This window comes from Sardina pilchardus, chromosome 5 (assembly GCF_963854185.1).
Source record: "Sardina pilchardus chromosome 5, fSarPil1.1, whole genome shotgun sequence".
In the NCBI taxonomy this organism is placed as follows: domain Eukaryota; kingdom Metazoa; phylum Chordata; class Actinopteri; order Clupeiformes; family Clupeidae; genus Sardina; species Sardina pilchardus.
Window position 1 is genome coordinate 16,113,551 of NC_084998.1, and position 25,847 is coordinate 16,139,397.

General features: G+C 45.6%; 1 protein-coding gene across 1 annotated transcript in view; it reads left to right on the forward strand.

Moving 5' to 3' along the window:
- The first annotated feature begins 1,549 nt into the window (after positions 1 to 1,549).
- Positions 1,550 to 25,847, forward strand: part of LOC134079533 (gamma-aminobutyric acid receptor subunit beta-2) — a 43,549-nt gene continuing 19,251 nt past the window's right edge. Inside the window, exons 1-4 of the mRNA XM_062535623.1 lie at positions 1,550 to 1,677; positions 1,816 to 1,907; positions 2,450 to 2,517; positions 22,216 to 22,436. Of these exons, the coding sequence (XP_062391607.1) occupies positions 1,595 to 1,677; positions 1,816 to 1,907; positions 2,450 to 2,517; positions 22,216 to 22,436 (464 nt within the window). The 5' untranslated portion in view covers positions 1,550 to 1,594. The remainder of the gene's footprint in view (positions 1,678 to 1,815; positions 1,908 to 2,449; positions 2,518 to 22,215; positions 22,437 to 25,847) is intronic.

Here is a 25,847-nt window from a genome sequence, read left to right on the forward strand (position 1 = left end):
AACTCTATGGTTGGAATATTGAGGTATACAGTAAAGACGTTAGGATTTAAGCATGATGTAGGCCTTCAGTACGAATGTGTGTTTAATCTAAGAGGCATGGATTTTATTCTATTCTATAACCTTTATTTTGCATCTGCACTCTGCTGCATGAAATGTTGTAAATTGAGCCAACACTTGTTAAAGTTCTAAGCATAAGGGCTTTATGCATCATCAACTCAATGCCAAAATGTACACCAAACTGTTAGGCTACTGTAAAATAAGAGTCAATGCTCATTTACTTACAGTGACTGTAGCTACTTTAAAGGAGCAGGTAGCCTAGTTCTTGGACAGCGAGGTCAACCTGAGGTTAAATTATTGTGAGAGGAGGCGGCAGTGATGGAGGAAGCCAGTGGCATTTAAAGCCATAAAATCAGTGAAGACCTCATTACTCATGAGCCCACCTCTGCTTATTTTAGCCCACCAAGGTTTTTAACCCTCGGCTGTGGGATGATGGCTGTGACTTTCATATTGATGTGTTATTGTAAAATCCATCACGATTCATCTAACTCTAATAGCATGGAAGAGCAATGGATCTCCAAAAATGAATGAACACACACAGAATGAATGCCTGACATACTGACTGCCTGAATGAATTACTGGATTGACTGATTGACCAACTGACTGACTGACTGACTGAATGAATGAATGAATGAATGAATGAATAAATCAATGAATGAATGGGAACAACAGGCACACATTACTCTTGCTGTTCATAGGCCTACAATGTTTTGGGCATATCTTATTCATGTCACTATTCTTAGTTTGTCATCTTAATAAGAGCTGTGCATTCAAAATAAAAATGGAAAGGAATTTTGTAAATGTTTTCATGCGTTTAATAGCTCGAAATAATCTGCAATGACATAAGAACATCACCAGATTTTCCAAAAATGTTGGCAGATAATGAAGCAACCCACTACTTCCAGTGGCTTCTTCTTATGCATAACGATCAGATTTCTATATGACAACTTGTTGTTAAGGATAATTATCTCCTGGTAGCTATGAGCTATTCTAAGTAGAAGTAGACGGCATGTGGGAGTAGCCTTCATGTAATAGCATCCATGCAGTAGCCTATGTGGTGAAAGGTTGATGATATGAACGAACCGCCGGAACTGGTCAACTCTTAACAGACATCTTTTGAGTATTGAAGTTGACTCACTGTAGATAGCATTTTGCTAGTTTATTTTGTGTTTTAAGAAGGTTGCGGACGCGTCTTATTTCACGGCAACAATCGAAAATTCGCACCACCTAACTGTTTTTTTTTTTTTTTTTTTTCCCTTCGGATGTCAAGGGGTGAACGTCTGACTCCACGATTCTAGCAGAGATCTCATTGATTCCTGCCTGGGTCGTCAGCTTGGAAGAACCCTCGGTTTCCCCTTTAAATTGTTTTCTCTCTGCCTGGGAAATTGCACTACCGACAGCATCAGCACCGCTGCTGGTGCTGCTTGCTGTTGTGTGGACTGTGCGCATGCGCCACGTAGTGGAATTACTGCACTGGCCAGAATAAGTTGGATCTCGTCTGTCTTCACAGAAATACAAAAATCAAGCCAAAAAAACTATGACAATCCTCAGAATGGGGAAAAAGCGGTATTTCGGAGTTTGGACGTTTCCTTTAATAGTTGCCGTGGTGTGCGCACAAAGGTAAGCGTGCCGATATGCCTTAATGTATGTCACTGTGCATGGAATGCTCAACTGTGTTGTTTAAAAGCTTCTAATTCTCCGTCTCTCTCTCTCCCCTATCTCCCACCACTCATACTCTCCCTCTTTCTCTCTTTCTAGTGTAAATGACCCTAGCAATATGTCACTGGTAAAAGAAACTGTGGATAGACTGTTGAAGGGATATGACATTCGCTTGAGGCCAGACTTTGGAGGTAACTGAAATAATCAAATATGGATACTGTTCATTGTAGTGTTGTGTTGTATGAATCGCTGCATCCACTGGTATAAACTTAGAGCACATGTCTCCCAATTAGCAGCAGATTAGGCTAATTGGGCCACGCCGTGTTCCTGTAGTACAGATAGATAGACGGACGAAGTCCACCCTGTTCATTTTTGGACACCATGAAACTTAATAACTCATATGATTGCAAATCATGTCATTGATCATAATCCTGACAGTTTTTCTTCACTACCGTAGTCATTATAATCACTATTCAATTGGAATCACTGTTCTCCCCAATACCCCGAGGCTTTCGCCCCATAATCATCTAGAGTGGCAGCAATCGTGAGTAACTTAGAAATTCTAACGGCAATTTACGTCGTAATACGATTCAAGTGGGGTTGGTACTTCTCAGTGAACACACAGCCACAAACTCTGTTTCTGTTTAATTTGATCTGTATGAATTCATATTAAGAGAAGGATGCTAAATTGCATTACAGAAAATTACATTGCGGACCATTTGTGGAATTGCAGGTGCCCCGGTGGGAGTGGGGATGAACATAGACATCGCCAGCATTGACATGGTATCTGAAGTCAACATGGTGAGTAACTTACTCCATATGGATTTTCTCACAGTTAACACAATGAATGTGCCAAATAGGGTGTAAATGTAACGTTTACATCTATCCAGTATCACGGAGTTAGAGGCTTCCCTCTAATCATGACTGGTTAAAATGAGGCTACGCTGGTTGTTACTTTCAATCACGCACCTGAGCTCTGCTGTGCAGCGTTTACAGTCAAACATACAGTCACATCAGAATGAGTTATTGTTCCCTTGCTGTGCCTTATTGTATCCGGACCTACTGGATAACATTGTAGTCCGTTCGCCTTTGGATGTCCACGTGTTGCGCAGAACAAGGTACCAGTTCTCCCCGAACGTCACCAAAAGAGATGTCATGTTAGTGGGTAAGCGTTACATTAGTGAGTATTTGCGGTAGCCTACGAACCGGATAGAACATCTGCCTTGTGTTTACTACATTATAGGTTTTGGTGTAGTGTGAGTTCAAGAGTAAAAGTTCAGCAGAACTACATTGTGTTCAGTTTAGTTTTATATGCTCGACAGTGGGAAAGGGGACAGTGATGTTTTTTCTTCAAGCAAGGGCACCCCCTAGCGATGGTATATGAGAACTCTTTAGTGTTGACCGTGGAATGAAGCTGGGAGAGGTGACGTCCCTTTCGACCTTTGATATGGCCATTGAGTGAGTGTTAATATGGCCTAGGAATGAACTGTTTCTTCAGTAAATGCATATTAATTCACATCAAGATAGAACTGGAAAGGCAGGCAATGATTCACTGCTCTAAAAATAAGCAATTCCTCACCATCCCACATCTGCTACTATGTATACCTCCTCACAGCCAAAGGGGCAGATTGAAATAACCAGTGACCTTTGCTCTAAATGCTTATGTACACCACACATGTATGATGGTAATAAGTACAGGGTCACGGGCATTCAGAGAGTATATGCATATAGATAGACACACTGATGCAGAGAAAGAGATGTATAAAAATAGAAAGAAAAAGAGAAAGGGAGATGGAGGGAACACACACACAAGAGTCCTCCCTCTGCTTGTCGATGTGTCTGGCTGACTGTGACTCCTCGCATTCATTCATCTGAATTAAACACTTATTTTTTTCCCCTGGCCAGCCCAAGTGAATGTCCAATTCACCATGAACGGACACTGACGTCACGGCAACCCCCTGTGGCAAAACAGGCCCCCGCGTCATGTCACGTCGTGTTGTGGACATTCAGCAGGAAACCCTACCCACATCCCCCCTGTTTGCATGTCTTAATGGGAGAAGTTGGCCTTCTTTATGCCCCCTCTGCGTGCTTAAGCTCACGATTAATGCCCTAATCCAAGCTCCTGCTTGTCTAAATTTCCAAAACCAAGCCCTGCAAATTATTGTTTTAGATCACAATTTTGCACTTAATGCCTTTGATAAATATGCTCAGCAACTATTACCACTTTTTTCTCTAATCCGCAAATCTGTGCAGAGCATAACCACCCCATGGACTGCATTTCTCTGGTAACTACCTGTTCAGATAGGCGAGGCCCTGATGTTGACAGTATCCAGTGATCTAACTTTATCTGTGGCAGGATAGTGTTGGTTTAGGTGCTGGCTTGTTGTTGCTGGATTGGCTTTTGATTGGCGGGTCTGTAAGACTTCAGACTCTAAATCAATCTAGTGCTGATGGCAAGGTGTGCTTTGTGACTCAATCCTGCCCCACATCACTGGTCAAGGCCAACTCCTTGGGTTCTGTCTGAGCGACAGCAACGTTCCTCTTGCATAATCGCATCTCTGATCAAAAAAACTGGAGCTGTCTCTGTCAGATCTGTGATGGCTGCCAGGCCTAGTTTTTATCGGTCAGTGTGGAGCAGTTGATCTATTTTGCAAGGAGACTGAATCTCTCTGTCTTGGGCTCTCTCTTTCCATTTCTTAGTCTATTTCTTAGTCTCTCTCTCCTACTGTTTGTCTTCCTCTTTCTTTGTCTTCCTGTCTTCCTCCCACTGTCTCTCGCTTTCTTCCTCTCTCTCTCTCTCTCTCTCTCTCTCTCTCTCTCTTTCTCTCCCTTTGTCCTTGTCTTTCCCTGGCTGTCTGTCCTCTTTTTTTTGTCCCGTCCGTGAAGTACGATTGCTCATTGAGCACCTCACGGTTCTTAGGAAAGGTTTGGTCTGCGGTGACAAGAACTCTTGTCCCAATGCAGAAGGGGGATGACGGATGGCCCCGGCCGGGCTGTTTGATTACTGCCAGCGAGCGCCCCTTCATCTTGGGCTCTGGCCACTCAGGCCCCTGCCAGGTGGCATCATCTTTTACTGCAGCAAACGACACAAACCTGCCAAGCCCAGGCTTTATACCCGACCCAGAGAATATTGGACCCAGGTGGAACCGGATCTGCAGGTCGGACCTTGATCCGAAGCCGGTCCGTGCCAGGGCTGGGTCCGGTCCAGAGTCCAGATTCAATCTGTTGATCCAAGAGCGGTTCCCTCTGCCGACGATTGAATAGTGAGCGGAGGAGATTCAGCCAGAGGGAAGGTCAGTAGCTGTCCAAGCCACACTATCACAACACCAAATATTGACCCTGGAGGAGGAGTCTTATCTCTCTCCTGTGGTGTGTGGAGTGGGTGTCAGAGTGGAATGTGGTGGAGCAGTCAGCCAGGTTGTCCCTATTGTTCTCTAAGCTAACTTACTGTTATAATTGATATTGACACAGTCAAAACGCTCTAACAGATCAATGCCAAAAAAGGAGCTCTTGCCTGGAGTGGTTTGAACTTTAAGAAAGGTTTTCTTCCCTCAGAAATCCATAAGAAGATATCTTTGTGTGAAAATATATTTTTTTTGTGGAACTTTTGTGGAAAATGTCAAGCAGATTTGTGGATATGGCATTCTATTGAATTGTGGAACCTAAACCTTGTGGTGAATTTTCTACTAGAGCACAGATACTGTACATGAACGAGTTGTTTTTTCCCTCATACTATAGTTTCACCGTATACTTTTTTCTCTGAAGATACTCATGCATACCTGAAATGCCATACTTGCATTCTTCTGTAGTACACTTGCTTATGCTCTAAATAGGACCATTTTTAGAGAGTCACCGGTTTTGGCAGACTCCCCTCTACTCAGTGGAGATGGATAGTCATTGTGGGTTGACCCAGCTGGTGGTGTACTGTGTGAGCGTTCTTGGGAAAAGAGCCATTTCACATTAGTCCTTCATTAGGCCTTCTAACATGCACATTGCAGAGGGGAAACTTAGTCAGGTGATTTAATGATACTAAAAGCCAGTCGCGTTGAATTAGGTGACTTGGTCTCTAGAGAGGTATCCATGGAGCATAGTCGGTGGAATGAGTGCAATATCCCTAATGGTTGCATCCTGAAATGTTCTCCTGAAGAAAAAAACCCCAGAAAAACAAGATGTTGGCAAAGTCTCCCTTTTTACCTTGAGAAGTGGAGGGAGAACTTTACTTGACCCCTGCGTCATGTGACTGCTTTGATTATGTCAAAAGTGTGGTTGGGTAGAGGACATATCCCGTCATTAGTGGCCATGACAGTTAATATCTAATGATGTAACAGAGTCACCCGGTAATTATCGTTAATTGTCATGACAACTCCCTTAATGGAAGGTGCTATAATTATGAGTGCTGTCGTGATAATTACTGGTAATGGTAAAATGACACTGTTAAATTGGTGGGAATTATCTGTCATGAAAACTTATGACAGTGTTTGACACCTTCCATAACATTTTTATGGCATGGTTATGCCAGGCATATGGTGAAGGGTTCATGTAATGGCTGACCGAAAGAACCACTTCCCTTTTGTTTTGAGCCGGGGTGCCATGGAGACCAGCTACTGTGTGCTTTTTCTAAAACAAGAAATGGTGGCCTTTTGCGAATGATATATTCATTTGAACAGAAACATATTCCCCCAAATGTGTCGCCCGCTAACTCATTGTTTGATTTTTGTGTGGCAGAGCTTTTGTGGATCCCTGCCATGCACACTGGGGTTATCAAGCTGCTCGGTGGATGAGGCCCTCTTGCTTTCAATGACCCTGTAGCCAAATGTCTGCCAACTAGCATGATCCAGTGACCTTTTCAAAATCCCAGAGCCCTTCGGCCCTCAGCCCTCTCTAGCCCTCTCCAAGAGCTCTCATCCCTCTCTCCTCTCTTCTCCTCTCCTCCTCTCTTCTCTCCTGGCTCTCTCTCAGATGCATTGAGCCAAAGAGAATGCACACAATTATGACCTGATTAACACAAGGACTTTTTTTTTTCTTGGAGTTTTTTCTACTTGAAAATATTATTATCTCTCTCTCTCTCTCTCTCTCTATGTGTGTGTGTGTGTGTGTGTGTGTGTGTGTGTGTGTGTGTGTGTGTGTGTGTGTTTGATAACATTTTACAGTTTTCAAACAGTTACATGTTTTGATGCAAAAACTGTAGTGTAATGTAGTGTTTTATTACATCAGTATACAGTGACCGATGCTGGGTGTTTTACGTTATGGCTTTGCCCATACAGAATATAAACAAGGTAAGCAGCCCTGACTATGAATTGTATCTCATCAATAATAGATAGCACAGCTTACTGGTTGAACAGGCTCCTCGCTGAATAGATGTACTGTAGGTAATGTAGAAAGCTTCATATTTATCTACCAGCTTCCAGTTTATAGTGAATGTGAAGGCTGTGACATAACAAGGCATTAGGAATGACCATATGGAATTTACGCCAAGAGATGAACTGTTTTTCTACTAAACATACATATATGTTACAATTTGGCTCTTAAAAGGCATACAGCATTAATCTCCATAATCTCTGTTGAGAGGTCATCTGTGTTGTTTGGACTAAAGGGTCAACCCATTTGAATATGTATGGACTATTGAGCAATGTATACATGCTCGAATCCTTCAGCAAGCATTGCGTTCAATGGCAGCATTCCATGACACAAATAAAGAATTTCCTCTAGTTGTTTGTATTACTGTAATGCAAGCCTTGGTTACTCTGTTGACTGGCCCTGTTCACTGATTCCAACTCAAGATGATACAAGTTCCTTTGTAGTGTTGCATATAGCAGTATGAATGCAGACTTTGCATGACATATCCTGGGAGAACAACATACACTGTTAGACTTTCATAGTTCCTCCAAGTGCGTGTGTGTGTCTTGTGTGTGTGTGTGTGTGTGTGTGTGTGTGTGTGTGTGTGTGTGTGTGTGTGTGTGTGTGTGTGTGTGTGTGTGTGTGTGTGTGTGTGTGTGTGTGTGTGTGTGTGTGTGTGTGTGTGTGTGTGTGTGTGTGTGTGTGCAGCAAGGGCTCAATATTAGCATCTAGGGTACCTTTCACTTTAACCCCCTTTTAGTTCACCTAATTACACCTCTGTTAGCCAACCAAGCGAACGGCCGCCGCCGCCGCTCTGGCAGCCTAACCAGCTATGTATCTTTTATGGGCACGCTCATGCATTATTTACAGAACAATGTAGAGGGGAAGCCGTGCAGCGGGCGCGGACCCGGGGGAAATAACATGGGAGTTATAGGATTACGGCCATGCGGCATGCGCGTCCGTGCAACAACAACACGCCGTGCAGTATTCATAGCAAAGCAGCCTCTGGAGGCCCTCGTGGTCAGGCTCGTTGGGAGTTTGGTCCAATATGTGAGTGGTGGAGTGTGTGTGTGTGTGTGTGTGTGTGTGCAGGGAAATGGTAGGAGAACATGCATTGTTGGGGAGTTTTAGATCATATCAAAGCCCAGAGGGATGCTAGGATGATGATGGTGATGGTGATGGTGATGGTGGCAACGATGACGATGACGATGATGATGATGATGGTGACAATGATGGCATGTTAAGAGAGCAGATAGAGAAGGAGTGGGATAAGATGACAAGGCGACAAGATGAGAGTGAGGATGATGGCGCTGGTGGCGTATTGGTGGTGAATAATGGCCCCGGTGCCTGTGACGGTCAATTTGTTGCTCAATCTGAAGAAGCAATAGAGGGGAGAGGGAGAAGGCTGTGATGCTGCTGATGGTGGAGATGATGAAGACGGTCTTCACAGTGAAGTTGTCATCGTGTTTTCTCCTATGGAGATGAGAGCAATAGAAGTGTGCACACATACAGCAACACTTGAGTGGCCACGTAAATGGCATCCTCTGGAGCTGAGGGGCCCTCATCTCTCTCTCTCTCTCTCTCTCTCTCTCTCTCTGTAGATGTGAATTCCCTGCCTTGTCTGTGTGATTGAGCTGGCTGGGCTTTGGAGCTTATTCCTCTGTCCTCCCCCCTCCTCTATCTGATGCTCCTCCAGCCCTCTCTGTCATCTTCTGAGATTCCCTCGGAGATGCCGCCTCTCACGGAGCCAGTGGGCTGACGCTTATGGACTGGCCTGTCTTTCCCCTCTTTCTCTCTCTCTCTCTCTCTTTCCCTCCTTCTCTCTTTCTCACTTTCTCTCTCTTTCTCTGTGTGTGGTGTCCCAACCCAGTGTTCCAATAGAGGGTAAGAGAGACAGAATAGTAAATTGAAAGAAAGAAGCGATGCCACAACTAAGCGTCTGCCTCGACACGGCCCCAAATCAGCTTTCTTAGCCTACACATGCGTAACTGCATCGTTTACTGATGAGCTGCTCAGAAAAAGTGAAACCTTGATGCATCACCACCGGTGACATTTGATAGCGTTCGCTTTCCATTGAATTAGCTTATGCTGCTACAGCGCTGTAGGTGCCATGCTTGTCTGAATCCATCTCCATTGGGCCTAAGTGATGCGCCGCGCGGTCGAACGGCACAGCTGCCGGTGTCGAGGAGGGATGCCGATGCCTCACCGCGTTTTCTGTGGGGTTTTTTATTTTCTATCTCTTCTCCTGTCTCCGCTTGAGCGTTTCATTTTTAGCTCGGCAGAGCGACGGGCGCCGAGGGAAAGGTCAGGTGCCCCCCCCCGTCTCCGTCACATGAGCGGCACATGCCGCTGTAAGTGTCATGTTCAGTCTCGGAGTAATTGTCGTAATGGCTGCCTCTGAGCCCAGATATTCATCCCCCCCACCCACCCACCCCGTTCACATCAGCCGCTCCCGTCCCGGCCGCCGCGAAAGCGCAATAAACCCCTGAACTCGACACGCCCGCAGTCTGGCGCTATTAAACTTATTGAAAAGGGAGAGGTGGGCTTCCCGCTTAATTGGAGGTGGGGGGTTCAGATGGGGGGATATAAACAGTTTGGAGTGAAATATGCGCCCGGGTGGATTAATCAAAGAGGGATTTTAGCGCGTCGGCCATATTTCCGCTCTCCTCCCTTCCTTTGTGCAGCTGCAGGTAGAGCATGGTGTATTTCTGTCTGAGGCCTTTTATTGCCGGCTTTTTGCAGCATTGATGAAGATATTACATCACCCCCCGTGATATGTCATCATTACGGCCACCACTATATTATATGGCTGTCTCCCTGAGATCCCATCCAATACATCATCTGGATGTCATCGCCTTTAAATGGAATGAGGACTTCCTATCTTCCACATGATTGCACTCTGAATATTCCTATCTCTGCCGCACAAAGTGTGGCAGTGCCATTTGACTGGAATGGATTTGATGTGTTTTAGATATGTGTTCAGAAGGCCTTGGGATGCTGGCAATTTGTGAGTGGTGTGTTTATCAACAGCTCTTTCCTTTTGTTGAAAGACCACGGGCGTTGTGTGTATTGATTATGCTAAAGGGCCTGAGATGGCATTTAAATGACATTTTATCTTACATGCTGCAGTGGCAGCCACATACGGGGGGGTAATTAAGGGGATTTAAGACTCTGAGACCTGCGCCATTCCCCAGCCTCTATCGCGGCTAAACATTAACATCCTACGCCTGTAGCACCTGCAGCACCGGTCTCCCATCTCTGCTCGGCAGGAGTCTCCACGCTCGGTCATTATCAGCTTGCCGTCCAAAGCTCTCCGGCACACCCCTCTCCTCCTGTCTCCCCCGCTCCTCCCCAAAAAGACCCTCTTGGCCGATTATGGGGATAATCTGTCATTTGCATCAGACTTCCCTCTGTGCATATATGAGAAATGACTGTCAGTGGCGGTGGACTGGCTGGCTCGAGGTTTTGTTTTTCATTGTGCTGGTCTGCTGGACCATGTTGTGCTGAGGGAACTGAATGAGTCTAGAGTGCATGGAAGCTTAAAAAGACACATTAAACAATAGACTCATTATACAATAATGCATGTATACTATACATTGAATGTATGTGGATATATGACTATTAGCTCAGGGAGTATTTCAACATGGGTTTGCTGGTGGTGTAAGAGTTAAAAGTTGGGAAAGGGGAAACACATGGCCATCTCTCTCCCTCCTTCTCTTTCTCTCTCTCTCCCCCTCTCTCTCCCCCTCTCTCTCCCTCTCTCTCTCTCTCTCTCTCTCTCTCTCTCTCTCTCTGGGTAAACACCGTAAGCCAGCCCTGCTGATGCTGCTGAGCTGGGCTCGCGTGCAGAAGAGCTTTGTCCACAATTACACCTGCTGCCGCTGCCGCTGGCCCTGGGGGAAGTCAGGCAGTAAAGCGGAGACATGCTGAATCATGCTTCTCCCTAAACTTCCTGGGCCAAAGCCCTTTTAGAAGTTCACCAGACTTTTTTTTTGTCGTTGTTGTTTTCTTTTAGTTTTTTTGCTGCTGATTCGTTGTCGTCGTCGTGGCGCGTTCTCCTTTATGCATCAGCAGTCTGTGCCACTGAGCATGCTCGCTGGACCGACAGAGATCGCTCCTCTTTCCCCCCTCGTCCTCCATTAGATTGTGCTGAACCTTTTCCCTCCAACATGCTGCGTTCACCTCCATCACGCACCCCTCTTCCCTGCTGTGTCCTTCCCTCGTCGCCCGCTCTCCATTTTTGGGCTGCCTACACTAACACCTCCTCTCCTCCTTGTTCCCTCTCGTTCCCTCTCTCGCTCTCGTCTACTGTTCTCCATCGCTCTCTTCTTTTCCCCAGTCGGAAGGTTGTCTTTGATCAACAACATCTGAAAACATTTGTGAGAAAAAAAAATCCTCCTTGGGGGCACCACGCTGTACAGTACACTGAATAAAAGCTAACAGCTGAAGAGAGAGAAATAAAAGGGAGGACTTATGAAATAGTCCTCCATTTTTGATGAAAAAGAATCTTTTGGTTTCACTTTACTTGAAGGTATCTATCTACGTACTGTAAGAGTGACATGACATGACACAGTCATGAATATATCGTAAACATTAGAAACGTGTCATACATTTGTGACATGACACTTCTGTCTGTCTTAAGTGTCATTCATTTTTTTTGTCATGACAAGTTAGGGTTAGGGTTAGGTTTAGGGTTAGGGTTAGGGTTAGGGGACATATGCCATGACACTGTCATGTCACTCATATAGTGTTGCTGAACTTGTATAGTGCAGTCACATAATGGCCATGCCAGTTGTGCTGTGAGTATGGTGCTCTCACTTTCTAGGTAAATTGGTGATGGCCAGGTAGACGGAGGCGTTAATGAATCCTGACGTGTGTCTAAATCATGACAGCAGTGAAGGTGAAACGGGGAGTTCTTGTTAGCTGTCCCTCAAGCACATGTGTGCATTGTTATTTCACCATGTTTTAAACATGTTGTGGCAGGTGCCATTTACTGCCATATATCGGTATGTTGACGCTGACACATCATTGGACATGAAGAGTAATGACAAATAATGAGAAGATATAGGCTAGCATCCATGAAACCAGGCATAACTGATCATGTAAATCCTATGAGGAGTGGCTCAAACATTACAATGCATTGTGTAGTGAAAATACTTGTATGTGGAACTAAATTACAATCTAAATTCTAAGTGGCGTAGAGTAAAACCATTTAGAGTCTATGAGTAGGCCTTGGCCCAGCTGGGGTCATTCAGACTATGGCGCAGACTATAGACAGTGACAAGGTGTTTGCCCTGAATTGACAAACTGTGAGGCTTTACTGCCAGAGAGAACTGACTCATACACCCCTCCCCACAGGAAAGCCTGCCTTTACCACCTCACATTACAGCACCCTTGTGTCTTCTTAACAACAACAACTTGCATTTATATAGCTCTTTTTTCGAGGCACCCAAAGCACTTTACAGTAAACTAACCACCACCAACGTGTTGCACCCACCTGGGTGATGCATGGCAGCCATTATGCGCCATGCTCACCACAAACCACTTTGAGGTTGAGAGTGAGGAGATGAATGAGCATTATTACACTGGGGGATGATTAGGAGGGCCTGATTGAATGTGCCGGGTTGGGAATTTGGCCCGGACGTCAGGGAAACCGTGCCATGGGATCTTGAAGAATGACCACAGTCAGTCAGTCATTAAAATTCTCACTTCTCAGTATTTCAGTGTAAGAACAAAGTATTCAACAGAGGATCAGTGTTTTAACACATTTACAGTACACAGTTGTGTTTATACTCAGCATCAATCTAAGCCCTAGCCCTGTAAGTCTGAGGTAGGAATGTGAGACTATTCCTTCACTCCATGTGTGCTGTGACTTACCAGTGTGTAACAGTATAATAAAACATGTCTGTACTATCAAATGTAAGCGACTACATGTTAGATAGTTTTCCTCATTAAACTGTATGCACTTGAACATACTTGTGCAGAGTATGTGTTTTTGAGGGTCTTACTCTTCTTGTCTGTGATTCAGGCCTAGTCTCTCAGCACAGTAGGAGACAGAGGCGGGTTTAACCACGGCGCAGTGGACTAGGATGGCACTCCAAACAGACCGGGGGGGTCAGAGCGGCAGGATTGGGATGTGGTGGGCATGGTGGGGAGTGGGCCAGGGGACAGTGGTTGGAGGGTGGACGTGTCCTCTCCAGTGTCTGGCTGTGGGTCAGGGCCCAGCCAGGGGGCAGCTGGGAGAGTCACTCGGTGGCCGTTGCACCACGGGGGCAACTCTTGGCACCAGGCCAGGGACCCGGCGGGACGCGACCGACCGACCGGACCTCCAGGCACCCGGGGGACCCGAGCGCGGGGGGGCAGATTGGCCAAAAACAAGTGAGCGCTTTGTGAAGTCAGCCAGCGGTAAGCATCACACACAGACCTGCGGGGCATGCTTCAATCACACCCAGCAAACACGATTATGAAATGATCCATCGCCAGTGATTCACCCAACACATTTTTTTTCCCCCTTTTTGCCCTGAGTGATAAAGTGATGTAATCAAAGGTGGGTAAAATCGGGGTTCAGTTCCCCAGCGGTCGGCCTGGCAACAATCAGACGCCACGGTAACGACCAGTGATAGACGAGGCACCGCACTTTCGCCATCACCCAGCAAACAGGGGCTGCACTGCCCTCATAAGCCGGGGCTTGTTTGCTTGTCATAGTACAATGGGAGGAGGTGGGGAATTGACAGCATATTGTCTTGCTCCGCTCGCTGCGGAAAGCGATAATCTCCCCACCTGTCCTCCCGCATCATTCGATAATGGCCGGGCACTGGCACCAGCGAACGGATTAGGTGGAGTGACAAATGGATGTGGGTTAATCGCCGACACTGCGTGCTGCCGCTGCCTCTGCCTCCTCTGCCGCGGTGGCCTCTCCCTGCACTGGGCAGAGCTGTGTGGGTTGTTGTTTTTTTTTTTTTTTTTTTTTTTTTTCGAGCAGCAAGTTGCTCCACACTCACCCACTCACTCCCCCGATGCTTCATCATATAGCTGAGCTGTCACTAATGGGCATTACAGAGCGCAAAAGTGAGAGAGTGTGAGAGAGTGTGAGGGAGAGAGAGAGAGAGAGAGAGAGAGAGAGAGAGAGAGAGAGAGAGAGAGAGAGAGAGAGAGAGAGAGAGAGAGAGAGAGAGAGAGAGAGAGGGTCAAACAGTGAGGCCTACAACTGGGCCTCACTGTTTGACCAACACTTACCACCATCCTTTAACCTCAGCTATTTTGGTTACAGACAGCTCGGCGGTTGCTGGTTGCCGGTTGCCATTAACTACATGAGAGGGAATGTGTCATCTTTATATGAAGTGGTCCCAGGTTCACTGTGCTTAAAATAACAGATTAAAAGGATTTCACACAATGGATGCCACATGTAGGAACTCCACGTGTAGTTCTACTCAAACTTACCATTAGTTTGTAATGGACAAGCAGGTACTTGTTTAAGCGGTACAGTGCACTGATCCATGGAATAATGAACTTTGCGTTGAATGTTTTGTTATCCCTGTAAGGAACAAACTTGGACATATCTGGCAAAGTTGTAATGGTATTTGCAATGCAACATTCTACACACGCACTGAAGTCCGAATAATGCGAGCGAAGCAAGAGACCGATTTGAGATCTGCATAAAAACATATTTGGTTTGAGTTTGGATCCCGTCGAACGTAGCGAGGCGTTCTATTTGTGTCATGCTCTGCGTTCCTCCTTCGCCAGCGCGGTCCATTTTCACAGGCCTGTCAGCGCTGGGCCTGATGCGGTTCTCTGGAGAGCGAGAGAGAGAGAGAGAGAGAGAGAGAGAGAGAGAGAGAGAGAGAGCGAGAGAGAGAGAGAGAGAGAGCGAGAGAGAGAGAGACAGCTATACTGACAGGCCATCAGCTCTCGTCCTGCCTCTCTTCCTGTCCCCACTCACTGGGTCTCCGAGAGCCTTCAGCAGCGTTAGCGTTAGCAGCAGCGACGCCTGAGCTCTCGCGTCTGCTTTTATTTTTAGCCGATTAATCAAGGCAGCGGCTATAGACTGGAGCGCCAAGGACTGGCTCACTGTTATTATCATGCGCCGAGGTGTCATCGCTCGGGAGGCCTGCCTCACACACACACACACTCTCACACACATGCAGACACATATGCACACACACACAAAAACACACACACGCCTACCTCTCGACCCATCTCGCAAGAGGTGCGGTCGAAGCTGCCTCGAGCGAGGAGTGACAACAGATAGATACTCATCATTGCGCCGTCGGCCCTAATTCAGGCGGCACTAAAAGTTTGACGGCGGCGGCAGCGGCGGAGGCAGCAGGAGGAGGAGGAGGAGTAGCGGGGCGGGCGAAGGGCGGCGTGAGGCGCGGTGCGCACGACAGAGCCGCGATAATTGAGTTTATTTCGGGGGGCCGGCAAGACAGTCGAGTTCGCCGTCATTCTGCCCGTGCTCCGCTGTCAGCGCCCGCACTTCAGGATCCAGACGTGGTGGGCGTCGCCCGCCTCCTCTAGGTCGGAGTTTGGGCACGAGAGGCGTGAGTCGCTCGCGCTTCGCTCGCTCGGGTTTTTACTGTGGGAATAAATCGGGCCCGTGTCTGTTTACTCCTGTTGCAAGTGCCCATCTTCCAGGGCTTCAGGGTGACAGGTGAATTCAAGCAACGCGAACGGAAAGAAAAACACGCTGTTCATTAGAATAAGGTGGCTAAACATGAGAGCTGTTAGGGATTCAGACTGTCAAATGCCGGCTTGTAGTGAGAGAGGCTGCCTCCAGGCTGGAGTTAGTCCTTCCCCTAGGGTTTCTTCCTGTTTCAGATGCCATCGCCATTGTGCCCCAGTGGCCTGGGTTTCTTGTTGTTTTTTGAAATGAGACTGCTCAATGCAAGAATGACTTGTTGTTCCCGAAGATTGTTTCAGCACTCAAAACAGAATCTCATTTGGGTTAGCCTTCTGTTTTTTGTTTATCTGTTATAGTGCTCATACCAGGAAGATTTCATTGGCATACAGTAAAGAGAAAGTGGAACTGATAATGGAAGCAGGGTGCTATTAGCATCAGCAGATATGTTAGTTTGGACGATTGTGAAAAGAAACCCATAATCTCTCTGTTTTTAATGATTCAACCTCATGGCTGTAGTTGAGGGAACTAACTAAAAGGAAGGGAGGGAGGGAGGAAGGGAGAGAGAGAGAGAAGAGAGAGAGAGCACTGGGTGGAAGAGGGATTAGGCATCTGTGTTTCTGTATGTCCCTCTACGTCTTTCTCTGTCTGTTTCTCTCTCTGTGTCCCTTACGACTCTCCCAATGTGCTTTCTGTTGCATGTATGAACTCCTCCTCAGCTTTGTCTCTCCATTTTGGTAAACCTGCAAAACAGACTTCACTTCATGCTGGGGACAGGCGATGCAGTTAAAGGAGGAAGGCAAGCAAAAAGCTAAAAGCCTTTTATCGCTCTGTGTGCATGCAGAACAGACCGCTATCCAGTGAGTTTCAGATCTCTCTTGAGTAGCGGATTTTGGGCTTGTTTCTGTTTTGAAGTTTCCGAGGCAGATTCTTTTAATGCATAAATGTCTTTGGAAACAAAAGACTCCCTCTGAGAACAGAAGGATCTGAATGCGATTGATAAAATTGTGTGGTGTTGTTTAGCGACCAGCGTAAAACCATTCAAGCAACTGATTTTTGAGGGAAACAAGAAAACTAGGAAATCAAATGTCCGTTCCTTTTTTGCAATTACCTGGAGAGAGACAGGTCTATCAGGCCACATTGCCTTAGGGAGCCAAAGAGTGTGTCTCCAATGAAAACATGGTACTGCAAGCCACATGGAATCATAACACAATGCAAATGTGCGCGCCCGCACACACACACACACACACACACACTCACAGACTGCATTCCCTTGGGCAATTATTCTAAAGATTATGTGGCAACTCATTTTACTTCCACTCTCTGGACAAAAAAAGTAACTGTCTCATTATCACATGTCAGCCATAAGTTGAGGATTGGTTTGCTCTGTTCACAGGCAGTTTTTATCACCAACGTGTTAGAGATTATTAGAGAGGTGTGATTCAGCTCCGGTAAGAAAGGGGAAATCATTTCACCCCCTCTGACGAAAGATTCTGCTAATAGCTTTGGCTCTATGCGCATTGAATTGCATTTGCCTAAAAGCACAGTTAGAATGTGAATATCACTTTAATGACTATAATTACACGTTGAGTGTTTTAGGGGCTGTTTGTTTATTTGTTGAAATTCAGTACTTTAAAAGTGGTGCTTTTGAGGCTACATCCTAATTCATGCCCTGCAGTATGTCGTTTATTTCTATGTACTGTCCGGCAAAATTTTAGCCCGTTTGAAGTCATTCCAGTGCAGAGTTACTGCATCTCTAAATGAGTCCATTTCAAGTCATTCCAGTGGAGACTTACTGCATCTCTAAATGGCTATTCCTCAACTCTGTGCCATCTTGAGCATGAAGTGAGGGAAGCCTGCTGGGTTTGCCCATCTAAAGCCTTCTCATTTACTTACATCCATGCCATGCCATTGTGCATAGCAATATATGGTAATGTGCTTGAGTGTGCTATCAAGGTAATTACAAATTTTCACATTGCCACTTGCAAATGTCTTGCAAATTGCAAACGTCTCTTTTCATGTGCCCTCTGAAGAGCTTCTCGACCTTATGACTCAGTCAGCTCAGGAGGCCTCACTACACGCAACGGGTCCTCATGTCGAACGGAATAATTGGCTAATTGGCTAATTGCTGACACGAATGCGGCATAGGGTCTGAAAGATCAATGGGGGCTTCCAAAAAACCCTTCTGAGAGCGAAAGTGCTCTCGAAAATTCGGACAAGCTTCTGCAGGTATTCCTCCTCAAAGAGGCTTATAAGAGGCTAGACTCATAGGCAATCATGAGTCACTTAGTATTCTGGGAGAGTGGTCTTTATTCAACAACCCTCTACCTGGCTCCCCTCTTAGTTGTTGAGGTAACGCATTAAAGCAAATGTCTGATTTTTTTTTTTTTTTTATTTCTTGCCTTTCCATTTCATTTACTTACAAATGCAAATGTTCAGAATGTATGAATAGCAAAAAGATGTTTAGTACGAAAGTCACTTTGCAGTCGTAGAGGCGTGGTGCCTGTTTATTGGGAAGCCAAGGCATTAGTCAATGCCCGCAAGCAATTAAGAAAATCTGCATAAGCTCCATCGATCAGTGGAGCATCTAGACAAATGAGTTTAGGGCGCTCCAACAAGATGGGTTGGTGATACCCACGCCTGACATAATGAACTCCCGAGCTCTCCCAAGAGATAAGAATTTCTAATATCCGTATACATTCCATGATGTTTCTCTAGGCCCCTCTCTGTACAGGTACGATCAACTCATTCTAAATTCTTCTGGACTAGGAAGTGGCTTTCTGTAAAACATTGCGTTGTGAAAGTCTAGCTTCCAAAAAAGTTTGAAGATTATTACGAGATCCATAGAGGTGGGCGGAAGCAGCTCTTGCTAGCCATTCAGAATTCAATGCTGTGTGTGTGTGAAGACGTTTCTGTGGGAGATTTTTCCAGCACTTGTTTGTCTTTTTGTTTGATATGACGTACATTGTGATAGGCTTTTCTCTCTCTCTCTCTTTCTTTCTTTTTCTCTCTCTCATACACACACACACACACACACACACTCACACACTCACACTCACACACATGAGTTGCATATCAAATTGGGGAGAACGGAGACTGCGTGCGACAGTCCATTATGGCGCACACTTGAGCTGCATGTACAAGTTGTTCATGGATAAATCCCACTGTGTTCCAATGCGTCTTTTGTCCTCTGGGAGACACGGCTCTCCACTGCAACAATGCAAGAAAACGTGTGCTGTTCTGGAGATAATTTTTAACATCCGTGTCGGCGGAAAGTCCGTCCATGTTACATTGTGAGCGCATTTATGAAGCAGCTCTCATTGAGATAATAGCAAATCCCCCTAAAAGGTTAAAGTTGAAATGTTCAGACATCTGTCCATTTCTGGTTTTCCATAATGCATTAAACGGAGAGATCAGAACTCTTGACTTCGTTAACAGCTCACTTCACCCATCTAAGAATCTAAACTGCTCTCGGTATTAAAATAATCTGATGGACTTTCCTGAGAGGCTGGAGATATCGGTGTTCTTGGGGGCGTAGATGTGTGCATGTTATAAACGCAGCTATTAATACACCCCTGACGCAGTATAAACATGGGAACCGATCTAGGGCAGTCGATGATGGGTTATAGATAACTCCCAGGCTATTTCTGTGTGGAGAACGCAGAGCATCAACTGTGAGGATTAGATTGTTCACACTTGCTAAAGCATATGAATGAACAGCGAGAAGCAAGACAGATGGAGCGATAGAGAGAGGGGAGGAGAGAGGGGGAGGGGAAGATAGACAGAGGGGAGGTATGTGGGAAAAAAGATAGAAACTGTTCTGTGATGGAAAAGAGATGGAAACGGCTCTGCTAGTAACATTAGATGTGTTGGAAGAAAGACTGATAGATCTATTTATCATGCATGCGCCAAGTGCATACTGTACAGTGCATACATATAAACATACATTCATACATGCATGCATACGCACATTCGTGCATGTACAGTACATACAGTACACACTGTACTTTGAAAAGAGAGAGAGAGAAGGGAAATATGGAGAGAGACAGAGAAAGAGAGAGAAGGGAAATAGGGAGAGAGACAGGGGAGAGAGAGAGAGAGAGAGCACTGCAGTGTTAAATAAAGCATTTGGCATGAGGGCCAGTGGATTGTGGCTCAGAGGGCCCCCATAATGGGGAGTAGTGCCCTGGAAAAGAGCCATCCAGAGGGCCTGACCCAAAATGCAAAGAAAAATGGACCATACAAATCCTGGTGGGAATGATATGGCTCTTTTTTTCCGCCGTTACACGGTGGCCAACCTAAATGTCCCCTGACCTATCCATAATGCTCATGCACACATTTGCACAGCGGCGCTCGTTATATATAAACGTACGCGTCTGACTTCCGTGTGTTCTTGCTCCAGCTCCACGGACTGTTCCAGCGCTATGCAAATGTGCGCCGTGCCATGAAGTGAATGTATGCGTCCTGGGTGGATTACTTTTAATTGCATCGCCCGAGCAGCACGGTCGGGCCGAGACCATTAAGGGCCCCCCTACTCCAGGTTGCCATGTGTAATTGCCTGTGGTCTTCCTCTCCAGAGGAAGCAACGGCAGAAGGATGCTCGCTTGAAAGCGTCTTCAAAAAACTCTCTGCAAAGAGCATCAGCCATTCAATTCCCTAAAATGTGGTTTCTGTCCAAGAACAAGTCCTTGAGACGTTGGTGCGTCTTCAAGGTAATAAGTACGCTGTGATATCGGTGCGCTTCATGTGAAATTAGTATGTAAATCGTGGTGTTTTGCGCTGTAGGGCTAGCTCTGTAGCGGTGGTCCACAGGGATAGAGCTACTAGTTCATAATTTGCAACTGAATGCTAAGCAACCTGGTGCAGAAGAAAGGCTTGCTGTTATGAAACTTGCCTCAAGTGCTCTGATATTGCTTAGCAGGGTAATGCCATAGCCACCTCTTCTACAAGTGAATTGGACAGTGTTGCGTTTTTGTTATTATTCCTCGTGGAAAGACATGCTTGTTGTGGTGTAGCATCATAAGCCTTGATCTCATTTTTTAACTATAGGTTTAGTGCATACTGCTGTGGTTGTACGTTTTGAATGAACATGGATACTCCTTAGGAAAGTCAACATGATGTACACACAGCAGTGATTTGGACAGTTGCAGCTTTTCATTATTCAAGAATTCTCCCTGCAGCTCTCCCCATTGAGAGGCTAAGAGAACACATTTCTGTTGAGCTGTATGCAATGCTTCAGCTCACTCACAGCAAAGAGAAGAGCAGAGCAGTCTGTCAGCTGATCTGTCTCTCCGTCTGTCTCTCTCTCTCTTTCTCTCTCTCTCTCTCTCTCTCTCTCTCTCTCCCTCTCTCTTTCTTGCCTGCAGAACAATCTCAGTGATCCCTCGCTCTTTTAATTCGTATTCAACACATGCTTGCGCTGGATAATTCATAGAATCCACAAGGGCACCACGTCAGCCTCGCAATTAAAGAAAGATCACATGAGATCCCACCAGTGTAGCGGTGGGGTAGCTGGCGCCGTAGGTAGGGAGCACGGGAGGGCTCTGTGCTCGACAGCAGCCCTGCAGAAGAGAAGAGGAGAGGAGTCGGAGGCATAGCCAGGCTCCCGCACGTGCACCAGGAGGAGGGCGGAGATTATGTAACGCTCCGCGCCGAGGATGTTCACGTCTCGGGGAGAAGCGGCACGAATTCACGTGCAGAGGCGGAGGAGCTGGGTGCCCTGGTGTCTCTCCTCCTCCTCCTCCTCCTCTTCCTCATCTTCCTCTTAGTTGGATAGGCGTCTGTGTGTAGCATGTGCTCTTGTCACCCTCTCCTTCTCGCCGGTACACCGAGGTCCTTAGGTGAATGGGAAAAGTCTGATCCAGTCTGATGCAGACTCCGGAGGTTTTTTTTCCGGAAACTTTCCCTAAAGTCTCCCTGTTTGTTGTTGTGCTGGATTAAGCCGAGGGAAGCCTCCCTGAGTCAGACTAACTGAGTCATGGCTACAAAGCTTCCCCAGAGCTGTTGTTGTTGCTGAGAACATAATCTGCTCTGATGCAAAACAGCTCTAATGCAGAGCGAGTGTGTATTGTGCTTGGTGCTACATGTACTGAAAATGTGTGCAGTGAGTCCTTGTTAAGACATAGATCAAATGACTGAGGTCTATCTATGGACACATAGTGGTACACATAATGTTGCAGAGATAGTGGATTTGGAGAAAAGTGTTACACAACTTAGATGTTTGGTGTCATGCTTTAAGAAGGACAAAATGTGTGTGTGTGTGTGTGTGTGTGTGTGTGTGTGTACGATCTGCTCCAGCACTCCATGTACTCTTCCACAGTCGGCTCTCTCTCGCCATCCACTTAGTCGCACTTTTACCTGACGTGATCCCTTTGCTTTCAAACTTAACCTCATCTAATATTGAAGTACTTTTAAAAGGTAGTAGAAAATTCCTGGAATACACTCTTATAAATTGATGTTGTTTTTTTTTTTTTACTATCATGATTTTGTAACCTGCCAGTCAGGCCTAGTAACCCATATGTGTGTATGTCTGCTCTGAATTCCAGGACTATACGTTGACGATGTACTTCCAGCAAGCGTGGCGGGACAAACGGTTGTCCTACTCAGAGATTCCCCTCAACCTCACCTTAGATAACCGGGTGGCGGATCAGTTGTGGGTCCCAGACACGTACTTCCTGAACGACAAGAAGTCCTTCGTCCACGGAGTGACGGTGAAGAACAGGATGATCCGTCTGCATCCTGATGGAACTGTACTCTACGGCCTGAGGTAAAGCCAGCCAGACACACTTCAGATTAAGTACATTTATTATAGGTCACTTACTCTACGTAAGTAATACATGAAACGGGATATTCTTGAATGTTAGTAAGCCTAGCTCTAACACTAATCCGAAGTGCATCTTTCATCATCGTTCACTATTATAAAATGCACATTAAGTTATTGATGATATGAGAAAAGTACAAGGAAGAGGACAGGAAGTTTGGATGGGAAAAAATAAAGCCAAGAAAAGAAAGAGCACTGTTTATTTTGTTGATGCAGATGCACTCACTCTTGCGTGATATTGCTGAAATATATCATGTTTGCTGATTTGAATCACAGCTTTTTGGCAGAACCAAAACAAGGGTGGAAGATGATTGCAAACCAATAACGGTTTACTGCATTATTGATGATCATCAAACCATGTGACGTTTACGAATTTAGCAAACTTATTACAGCTTTCATGAGATTTCCCTTAAACATTGTTGATCCCAGTCTTGTTGGCCAGCTCTTCTATCTCTGGAGTGTTACGGACTTGTTTAAAAAAAGCAAATATGCAAAGAGATGGAGATACCATTTGTCTGAAAAAAGTGTTTTTTTTATTAACCTTACAGTAGCCTGATGCTGTTCTCTTTTTATAAAATTGCAAATATTTGCATCCCATCGCATATTCCAGATCTGTTGTTTCAGAGCTCCCATATCCACATAAAGGTCATTGGGGTTCCAATCTGTATATATAAAGGCCAGTTCTATATTCAGTCATGCAAAATAATTAATGCAGCAATGTACCATTGCGTAGTGCGCACCAACCTTTATACACAAAAACACCACACTCCGGAAGCAAGATAAATATGCAGTAAGCGCCCTTTTTCCTCAGATTCAGGGAGGAGGGAAAGTAAACTTTTCCACAGGCCAGAATATCCTCCAATTCAAAGTGACACAAAACTCTTTGGGAACGAACCGCAATGGGACACCAAATGTAAACAGAGAGACGAAAGCAAACATCGGGCCCTCATAGAAATTCAGATGAGATTGAGAGAGACTAATGTTGCTGATAGCTGACAGGGACCATGTACAAATATCGGATGAATATTCAAACGGCCAAACTCATTTATTTGCTGTTCTACTGCCAGAGCTAGGCAGTGGAGCGCTGCTATAGCACAAAGCAAATACGAGAGGCTGACATTGTGTATTTGTCTCGCAGTGACTTTCAGAGCTATCAGCTTAGGTGGAAACTGTTTGCTGAATTCATTTTGGAAAATTCAAGGGCACTTCTTCAAATAAACAGTCAAGAATAAGCTACATAAGTGACACACACACATACACACACACACACACAAACACACACAGTTACATATAGTAACACTTAATGCTTACAGTAAAACTGAAAATAGTCACACTATTTGGGAAACAGTTACTCTCCAGGACTGATAGAATGCAGTTTTGTAGCTTCTCATTCGTTGTCTTTGATCTTAGTTTGTCAGTGGTCATGACCTTGAACCCTTGGTGTTGCTCCTGGGATTGGTCCCCTTATGTGACCTCACACCCTGTCACAGTGTTTGCTGTGAGTTGCCACGAAAACAGACAATGAATTTGCACACTAGCGATAATGCGTTGAGCCAAACAGATGGGTCTCATATGTTGTGCTTGCAGCGTGTAACCCGGCAACACTTATGCATACTTTAAGTAGCATGGCTCCAAATCTGCCCGAGGTTTCTATTTAAAACAAACGTTAAGAATCGTTAGCACACTTGGTGCAGATGTGCCCACACATAGGGACTATGCGTGGGAGAGTTCTGCAACCCACCCACCCACACACACACACACACACACACACACACACACACACACACACACACACACACACACACACACACACACACACACACACAGAGAGTGTGTCTCAGTGTATATCTGTGAATAGGCTTCATTCATTTACAGATCATTTCCTCGCAATGCCCTCGAGGCTCCTGCCAAGGTTCTCCGCAACGGCTCCGCATCGGAAGCACGGCCTCTCGGAGATCCTGAACGTTGTTGGCAAGGAGCGCGCAAATTTGCCACTTGATTAAACATTTGGGAGTCAGGTGCCCGATCCTCACCTGCAGATGAAATCTCCGAGGGAAATGGATGCTGACACTCGACATATGAGCGCGAGCGCACCACTCTGCCCTTGTCGTGACCCGCGATGCAGTTCACCTGGAGTGTATTCGCCCGCTAAAGCGCCATCACTGTCCAATTACCGGGCATTAGGGGGATGATATAGAGGCACTGCCAGCGCCCGCCATCTCCCTCTGTCCTGACTGACTGGTTAATGCCGCCATCCAGCCTCGGTGACAGGCTGCCATAAATTACTCTGACCGCATAGCATGTGTTTCTGACAAATGCGGCGTGTTTGTCGGAAGGAAAGCCGCAGTATGCTAAATAGCACATTTCTAATTACATGGTGATAATATTGAGGCAATTAGATGGAAATAGATGATGATTAACGCCAGATCCTCAGCCAAGGTAGCTAGGAGTCATATGTAGAAAGCAGACAGGACGCTGATTGGCATGTAACAATGCACATTTGGTACCTAGTTGACAAGGCACTGCATTTTTTTGTGTGTGTTTTGGATGCTGAACGAAACTGAAGCCCTTATTTTGCCACGTTTTATTTTTTCTGTCAGTGGAATATTAAGTAGATTTAAGCAGGGATTCAGGGATAATTAAGGGCTTGCCTACCACATACCAACAGATTAGGGGGAGATCAAGGGAGGTTATTTACAAATGAAGGATCCCTTGATACACATTAAGGGTTGTTTAATGGTTTAAGGGAAAGTCAAGATGAATATAAGTATTTTTTTAGGGATTTTCTTTTAGGATGTGCTGTTTAGAGATTGCTTGTAATCCATACGAAAGAGTTAGAGCGAGAGTCCTATTGGTCCTCTAGCAGTGGAGTAGTTTAAGAGAAGCTTGGAGACAGAAGGAGAATACACACACACACACACACACACACACACACACACACACACACACACACACACACACCCATGCACACATAGGGAGGGACCAGATGGAGCCAGCGTCTTCCCTTATTGAGTTAAACGCTGACAGAGATTTAGTGTGTTTGAGCATTCAATCAGACTCCAGAGTGTTATTTTGGAGCATATCAGGGTCAGAGGAAAGTGCAGCATGCAAAACTTGAGATGGAGGTTAGCGCTTTAAATAGGACTGAGATTGATATGAAGTCTAGCATCAGCTGCAACACTTCAAGCACAGCCTGCAAAAGTTGGAGTGTGATATGATGATGGAGAGTGTAGGCTTTAGGACAACACTGTAAATATGATAACATACGGTACTGTAGCTATGTAGTCCTGTATATTCATATACTTTTATTAATTTATATTTCCTTCTGATCTTTCAATGTAATCTTCATATCTATAT